The sequence below is a fragment of the Beta vulgaris genome, chromosome 3, assembly GCF_026745355.1.
Source record: "Beta vulgaris subsp. vulgaris cultivar EL10 chromosome 3, EL10.2, whole genome shotgun sequence".
Taxonomy (NCBI): Eukaryota; Viridiplantae; Streptophyta; class Magnoliopsida; order Caryophyllales; family Amaranthaceae; genus Beta; species Beta vulgaris.
In genome coordinates this window covers 4,480,876-4,489,624 of record NC_079204.1, presented here as the reverse complement: position 1 = coordinate 4,489,624, position 8,749 = coordinate 4,480,876, and the positions used below count along the sequence as shown (strand labels likewise).

General features: G+C 31.6%; 1 protein-coding gene across 4 annotated transcripts; it reads right to left on the bottom strand.

The window, feature by feature from the left end:
- Nucleotides 1–1,473: 1,473 nt before the first annotated feature.
- LOC104888251 (uncharacterized) lies at nt 1,474–5,924 on the bottom strand. 4 transcript variants are annotated; one of them, XM_010673154.4, is made up of 8 exons: nt 5,800–5,924; nt 4,438–4,520; nt 4,251–4,330; nt 3,437–3,517; nt 3,206–3,256; nt 2,602–2,682; nt 2,078–2,131; nt 1,474–1,943 (listed from the first exon to the last, which is right to left on the bottom strand). In XM_010673154.4, exons 2-8 carry the CDS (start codon nt 4,490–4,492, stop codon nt 1,731–1,733), a joined length of 615 nt encoding a protein of 204 aa, XP_010671456.2. In that variant the 5' UTR covers nt 4,493–4,520; nt 5,800–5,924; the 3' UTR covers nt 1,474–1,730. The 4 variants fall into 4 exon arrangements, with proteins under 4 accessions (XP_010671456.2, XP_048496822.1, XP_048496823.1 ...); XM_048640865.2 differs by lacking the exon at nt 5,800–5,924 and adding an exon at nt 5,583–5,779; XM_048640866.2 differs by lacking the exon at nt 5,800–5,924 and adding an exon at nt 5,025–5,301.
- Nucleotides 5,925–8,749: the final 2,825 nt, after the last annotated feature.

The window sequence follows — 8,749 nt, the reverse complement described above, 5'->3', positions numbered from 1 at the left end:
GACAAATCATTTCTAACCAACCTAAAATCGGATCAAAATGAAGGTTATTTATGACACGAAGCATCCAAATATCCAATACAACGCGTGCAAAATAAATATTTTTATTTGTGTATAAAATTGCTACCTATCTTTCTATCATTTATGGTAAATTTTACTCCTTTTAGAGATCCACAAAACAAAACTCCACAAATTTTGCAAAGTAATTAAAAGAACTCATCATCACATATAGTAGTCATATTTTTCCTCTTGATTGTTATAATTGGAATAGTTTGCATCATTATTCTCATATTAGATGAAATATTATGCATTGTGGTTTCAGTTCCAATATGCACATATTTTCTTAACTTTTTTCCCTTTTAAAACGACCTTTTGTAAGAGACCGTCTATTTTTAAATTAAAATTAGGCAATGATAAACCCAATATTAAAAAAAAAATTAGCCCAATAGTGACTAGATTAGTTCCTTTTGGTGACTAGTTTAATCCATTTAGTTACTAGGTCTACTTTTATATTAAAATTAGACCGTCTTTTTTAATAATATTTGTTGATGCTAATCTAAAATTCAGATAAGAATAATTTGATCCAATATAAAATACATAAGTTTTTAATCCAAGTCCATTGGGGTTTCTATTTAGGTCCAGTTATGGACTTGGGCACATGTTTACTACTAATTACATTTTTGGGGGTTAAATGTTACCTTCAATTACTTGATTATCTTAATATGTTGTAGGGTAGAAATCCCTCAACAATTATGTGATTTCTCTTAAATGGTTGAAATAAGATGTTGTTAATTAGCTAATAACACCAACATGTTTAATTGATCAAAAGGTTTGGATTTTTAACATACTTTTGACATCAAGGTACTTTATTTTGTAAATACACGTGTGTTAAAAGATAGTATTTTGAAAAATAAAGTCCTACTTAAACTGGTAAAAATACTCAAAATTAATCATGCATTCCATAATATATATATATATATATATATATATATATATATATATATATATATATATATATATATATATATAATATATATATATATATATATATATATATATATATATATATAAAAAACCATGCATACAAGTCTATGTGCATTATAAAAACCAAAAGATAAATTCCATGCATTAAAAAATGCACTCATTTTAAAAAGTATTATACCCAAAAAGATAAAATGCAATTCAAAAAGAAATTCGTTTAGAAGAATATTCATTTTATAGAGCATTACGACACTGACATTATCCCTTTATATATAAAAAAATGTTCCTCAAAATGCACAAAAGATCTTATTAAAGTATGCTTGAACATCTCATGACTTGAAATAACTTTAAGTTGATCTCGTACTATTAGAGGATAACATATTAGTATATTATCGTAAATTTGCTTCACCTAAAACTTGTTGTGAATATAAATAGTCGAACTTTTAATTACACAAATGCAACACAAAATGAAGACCATCTATGTACACGGATCCATCCAACAAAAACCGCATAGTAAGAAATATTGTGTTATTTGTATTTCCTCCAAAGTATACAAAATTGTTAACATATAGTATCTATTAGTTCTGGTAAATTTTACTCTATAAAGACGCAAAACAAAAATCTACAAATTTTGTAAAGTGACCAACAAAGTAAAAGTCATTTAAAAGAACTCATCCAAGGGCCCTTGCCTGCAAACCTGGACCGGGTTGACCTGAGCGAGGTTCCGATCCGGTTAGGACGCCTTCTCATCATTAAAAGAACTCATCATCATCGTCGTAGTAGTCATACTCTTCCTCTTGATTGTTATAATGTGAATAGTCTGGATCATCTTCCCAGCCATTTACTTCGTCTTCAGATTCCTCTGCTACTTCTTCATTCAACTGGGTATCAACTGAACTTTCGCCCACTATTTTGTCTGAATCGACATCTTTCCGCCTCTTCTGCGGGTTATTATCTGAGGTGGACTGTTCAACAAGTAAAGCATTAAGATTTGAAGATGAACATAAATTACATTGTAGATTGCTGCTATAAAAGGGAACACAAAAAACACAATCGACCATCTTATGGGAATGAAAACTTCAACAAACCCAAGACTTACAGGTTCATCGAGGGATTTGGACAGTGCATCATAGTTGATTCTATAGTGAGGCCGCTGAAAATAAATCCACATATTATTAGAAAAGCAGTTGATTATTCAGGATTCACAAAAAGAAGTTAAAAGATAGTCTATGTTGATTGGACTCTAATGCTAGAATCAAGTATTAGTTTCAGCCTCAGGTACTAATGTTGGACAGGGGTAAGTGTTCAAGTGTCCGACTCAGCTATTATATGAAGAATTTCAATGATGTCCATCCAAATTGAAGTGTTAAAGTGTCGGTTACCATGCCCATGTCGGAGTGCCAAAGATCCGACACGGATAATTGAGGTAAAAATGAAGACTTACATATAGTATAGTGCATGAGTTGGTAATTTAGTACATAACACACAGTTCTATATTTATCATTGCCTTAATTCAATCAAACAATTCACAATATGATATGCACATAGCCACAAGTATGGGCAGACTGGCAGTGTATAGCCTGCTGATTCAACCATTTTCTTTCTTCTAAAGTTTTCACATACCTTCTTAGGTGATGTTGGACAAGTTGGTTTAGCTGTAGATTGTGTTTTCTTTACACCTGTTGCCCTTTTATGTCTGAGGTCCTGCAAACAAGTTGTCCATGATAAGTAACAGTAACAGATACAATAAGAAGATCTTAGCCAAATTATACGAACTTTCAAGCCAACATTAAAGCTACTGGATACACCAAGATCCAAAGTGAGAATTGAAGCCTGTAATAAGACTAATAGTTAGCTCTCCCCCATAACACCCCTTAGTATTATGTCATTGTAGCTTATAATGGTAGTAATCCTTACAATTCATAGAGGAGATTCTTTCTATTGCTGGTTACACAATTCCAGAACCCAAGTACATTCTGAGATAATTACTTCCAGATTTTTGGACTCTTGTATGAACAAGACCACGACCTCCACACAAACAGAAAAAACCTGAAGAGACAGTCTGAGGTCATTAAGATCCAATAGATGATTTAGCTGAGTTCCTACTTCATGCATCTTATGAGAGAAATATTCTAGCAGTTGGTTAATATGAAATCAGTGACAAGAATGCACGGTAATTACAGTGTGTACGTGCAGAGAAGATACTAAAGCATCTGAAAGAACTAACCGTTTTAGAGTTTGTGACATTAGCAGCAGCAACTCTTTTCGCTGCTTGTTCCTGTATACAAGCAGAAATATAAGCGACTATAGTCTATATGCTCTAATTTAGTTGCTTAAATCAAAGCAAGGATCAAAGTTGTTATGGCAGTAATGATCAACTCCACATGCAACCTAATGTCTTTAATGAGGAAATTGACACCAGTACATGGTGAATAATATAATAGAAAGACCAGATCACCTGAAGATACTCTTGATTCATCATTTCCCAAATTGTTTTCTTAAAATTCTTCTCTTTCTCATTATTCAAGTAGCTGCCAATCTACAACATACTCATTGTAAGATCACAAGGTAAGCCATTAAAAAAAGATCAATATAAGACAGTTAGAAAGCTCAATTTAAATAGAAAGCTCAATTTCTACAATATACATGTCAGTTAAATCCAAACACATTATTGCATCTTAGAGATTTTCAGAAAAATGATATTCGAGATGCTGTCGTTGTTTCTGGTAGTCTTTGAGAAAATCTCATGAACTGAAACACAACCACAAACAGATTTATGCAGCTAGACTAAAGATTACGCATCAGTGCTTATTACGACCCATAAAGTACACCACCATATGTCCATATGATTGATGTTTTTCTTTTATCAGAATTTGCAGAATCTATGGAAAGAAGCATGTATGATTGTAGTTCCATGATAAACAGGAAGGGTATGTTAACTTATAGCTACCTACGCTATAAGCAGGCTTCTCGTGAAAACCAATATTAAGAGAAAAAAGAGTACGTAAAGCAGAATATGCTGATAGCTGAATTCCCCCACATTAATTATGTTCTACAATATGCATCTTGTAGCTCATGCAAGTTGTGGGGTGTAATGACAATGGTGCATTATGAGTGAAGCACGCCTAAGATGAAAGACAATGAAAACTACACCTAAGTTTTTCTTTCTTTATTATTATTACTACTCTATATCTTCATTCTCTTTGTACAGTAAGAAAATTATAATCAGAAAATGGCAGATAAATGCCATGAGATAAGCAACTACTATGGACCTCTGCGTCATCAATGTCAGAAAGGCTCTCTGATTCACCTTCCTTGTGCAATTCGTCACCAGGAACATCTGTAGTTTCATCTGCAGAAAGAACTCTTTCAGGTATTTGAAAGGATGATCAGTTAAAAGAATCAAAGGTATTATAACTTAAATAAGGCAGAGGAAAGTTTTGGCAAAACATAAAATACCTTCAGAATCAGTTGTTTCCCACAGTTCGCTTTCACATGCATCGACATTGTCCATGTTCTTCTCAAGGCAAAGAAACACAAAACTAGCACAAAAAAAATTACAGCTTTCAGGTCATCTTAAACAGAAAACTCATGGAAAACCAAATACTTTCATTCTAGTCTTAATCAATCCAAACAAATTTTAGAAGACAAACTAATTATTAGGCCCACTCGATTCCCCGGGTTATTAATATTTTCATGTCAAAAGAGTAACATCTATGTTGCATAGTTCGTTAGTTAGAAAAGGTCATGTGGTTGAATCTTATATGGAGCATGTTTCTTTAATGTATGTTGATGACATATGGAACGAAACAACTAAAGAGATAGTGCCACGTGGCATGTAGACTTGTTTAAGAACGCTTTTATTATATTTGTATAGATAGCAATTCACCCCTCACATTAATGCTTTGGCTATTTCACCTAAAAAGCCCTTATGTGAACTTATTCGAACTTTTTGGCCCTTAAGCAAACTTATTTCAATTGTGAATGATAACCGTGATCTAAATATATCCGAGCTTGTATTCAAACTTACAATTCCTCGAACTTACTTATCTCTAAGTTGAAAAGAGCGACGCTATGGAGATCAATGCTAACAATGTTGGAAAAAAACGATGTTAGATGCAGATAATGACATTGACAATGGACATCATTTCTCCTAGGTGAAATTACAAAGACTCTGCAATGTGCCCCAACAACATATAGTCACCAACTTGTCACAAATCAAAATGGTTTTCTACCCCTAAATCCTTTAACGAAACGAAATCGAAAGAGATCAAAGATGAAGTAAGTTCCAAATTACCACACAACCAACAAACCAATCCATAGTCCATAGTAGTATGAAACAACTACATAAGATGCCCATCTTAAGGAAACTTTAAACATATTTATGAAGATCACACTCATAATTTTCCTTTTAAAAAAATTACAATATGTTAGCACCTAGATATAAAGTTGAATGTTCATGTTTAAGAGGAATTACTTAATTTCATAATTATGAAAAATAATGAATAACCATCAAAACAATCCCAGCAAAATTATACAGTATTTCAAATACTGTATTTGTATGTAATTAAAGCAATCTATAATAATTAAAGTACAGAATTTACTTGGAAAAGAATTCCTAGAAAATATAACATCTGGGCATCAGTTAAAACAAAAAGTTCAACAACATATTAATTCGTAGCTTCAGCTTCATACAAGAACTCTCTTAATTAGAATATAGTATTTTATTTCAATTAGAATTTCCATCGACAGATTTAGAATGTTTCATTGAAGGAAAAAAAAAGAAGGAAGAAGAAAAAAAAAGTAGAGATTTTGGCGTACCTGGGTGACAGAGGAGAAAGCCCTGTAAAAGTTTGAGGAGAAAGAGAAATTGTAACCTCAGATTCTGACCGTCGGAAGATTCGAACTAGGGCAGAATACAACGTTTGTAAGTTTTCCGAAGGTTAGAGTTTTAGAGTTTAGAGTTTTGCAAAGTTTTATAAAAGACCGTCTCATGTTAACAGTTAACACTAACGTGAGACGCGTCTGTTTTTCCTCCAATTTTCAGTTTTGGCCTTTAATTATAGTTTTATGGTTGATGGTTGGGATTCTGGCTATTAGTTACCGTTTTCTAATAAATAGTTATGATATTTGGGTATTTAGTTATTATCGTTTTTTACATTAGTTATGACTTTTTATTTTTTAGTTACGGTTTTATAGCTAATAGTTTTAGTCTAGAAAATAACTGCAAGTTATAATATAGAATATGAATAATTATTTATTAATTTCATGACTCATGAGTAACAATGATGCATGGTTTTAGGGCTATAGTTTTGATATTTGGTTAATAATTATACTTTGAGGGTTGAAAGTATGCGGTCAATATTTATGATTTTAAGGTCATTAGTTTTATATATTGTATGTGTTAGTAAACATTGTTTTTGCATTGGTTATTTGAGGTTGCATAACTAATGCAAAAATGTGATAGTTATTCAAGAAAGAGAGATCGAATTAGTGCGAAGTTATTTAAGAAAGAGTTAATTATTTATGCGCAATACTGAAATTATGGCCAATAAAATGCATTATAATCTGATTTTTATGATATAACTAATATACTTCAACGCTTAACTGATGTATTTTAGCGCTTAACTAATGTACTTCTACGCTTAACTAATTCATCCAGAAGCAATTTAAGGCTAGTATAACTAATGGGTGCAAGCGCTTAACTAATTCTACTGCTGATTTGATGCACGCACGTGATGTCAGCATGACATCAGCAGTCTCACGTTAACACTAACGTGAGACCGTCTCTCCAAAAACACGAATCTAGAAATTTATTTCGGACAATTGAATTTTCTCGAACAGTTTTTTTTTTAGAACCAAAAAGATTTGTGCCAAAACAATAGATGCAAAGAAGAACAAAAGACCTTGTACGCGCAGAGGGTCTTGAAGTACTATTCCTGCGTCTCCCTGACCAAATCCACCCACATTAGGATTACTCGTTAATGGTTGATCAAGTTTGATGGATTCACCCTCTGAAACAAGAAGCTTTGGTACTGGAGGGATAAAATCAACCACTTCACGTTTATCCGAGGCATCCACTATGTTTATTTTAGACCCCTAACTATATTTAGGAGTGGGGCGAGAGAGTGAGGATAGCTCGGTTGGTTAGAGATTTCCTCTCGGTTTCAACCTTTCAGGTATTCCTGGGGTCGATTCTCATCCGTGCCCTTGTGGTTCATTATTCACACCAAAAAAAAAAATATTTAAGAGTGGGCCAACAAAAATTGAGTTTGAACTGTATTGAGTGCACTTATCGTCCATGATATTTTGCAAATAAGTAGGGGCCTGTTCTCCCCAGCTTATTTTCAGTTCAGTTCAGTTCAGTTCAGTTCAGTTCAGCTCTAATAAGTTCAGTTCAGTTCAGTTCAGCTCCAATAAGTTCAGTTCAGTTCAGTTCAGCTCCAATAAGTTCAGTTCAGTTCAGTTCAGTTCAGTTCAGATCAGTTCAGTTCAGTTCAGTTCAGCTCTATTCTTTTATAACCATTTTGTTAAATATTATTATTATTATGTTGGTATAATTTATTTTACTAATTACTATTATTATTATTATTATTTAAATATATATCATTACTATTAAGTATTATATTATTATATTATTATTATTATGTTGTTGTTGTTTCTATATATTTTTTTATTATAGCTTTACTAATTATTATTACTAAAATTATTAGGAGGAACATGGTTTAGGTCAAAGCACAAATAAACCCACTTTTTTTAGCCCATAAACCAATCAAATCGCGTCAAGACGGTTTATGACGTAATTTAACCCAATCATTATTTTTATTACTAAATATTTTTAAATTATTAAATCTAATTATTAAAATAGTAATATTAATTTACTTCTTAGATATTATTGTTATTATATATCATCGTCAAGTATTAATATATTAATACAAATAATATAAAATAATTATTATTAATTATCATTACTATCATTAATTATTATTATTATTAATTTATGATTATTAATATTATTTATTTATAACTATCATTTAAAGATATTCAAAATACTACTATTATTATTATTCATTATTATTACTTATCATTATAATTATTATTTAATATTCATATTATTATTGTTTAAAATATATTTATATATTTATTACATTCAATTTATTTCAATGTATAATTCAATTCAATTTAATTCAATTCAGTTCAGTTCAGTTCAGTTCAGTTCAGTTCAGTTCAGTTCAGTTCAGTTCAGCTCTGATAAGTTCAGTTCAGTTCAGTTCAGCTCCGATAAGTTCAGTTCAGTTCAGTTCAGCTTTGATAAGTTCAGTTCAGTTCAGTTCAGTTCAGTTCAGCTGTTTTATGCCGAAGAGAACAGGCCCTAGGTGCACACGTGTGTATGATGAGGAAGATGTGCACGATGAACATCAAATACTAGGTTATGAATATAAAGACCAATACCAATGAACATATACTAATAGAGATGTACATATGTTCATTTGACATGTTAACCATGAACCTGTATTCATTTGACTTGTTATTCATGTACATTTGATTTGTTAGTCAGGTATATCGTCTGCACACCTTACTTATCATAATATAATGAAGGGTCTTAACTTTTTCTTTTTGGGGGGTAAGAAAGAGGGGGACAATTGACAAGTTTTATTATTGATATTTGTTCTAACCTTATGTGCTTTAACCGTCTAATATCTAGGGTGTTTAATCTAAATATGTGACTTTATACACTTGATCAAAAATATAATGGAGGCTGTCCCAAATT

Bases quoted from the DNA above. Each gene is read 5' to 3' on its own strand.
- LOC104888251 (XM_010673154.4), bottom strand. From the start codon at position 4,492: ATGGACAATGTCGATGCATGTGAAAGCGAACTGTGGGAAACAACTGAT. The intron at 4,331-4,437 runs GTATTTTATGTT...TTCTTTCTGCAG, and splicing joins GGAAACAACTGATTCTGAAG to ATGAAACTACAGATGTTCCT. The intron at 2,132-2,601 runs GTATGTGAAAAC...ATTTATTTTCAG, and splicing joins GTCCAACATCACCTAAGAAG to CGGCCTCACTATAGAATCAA.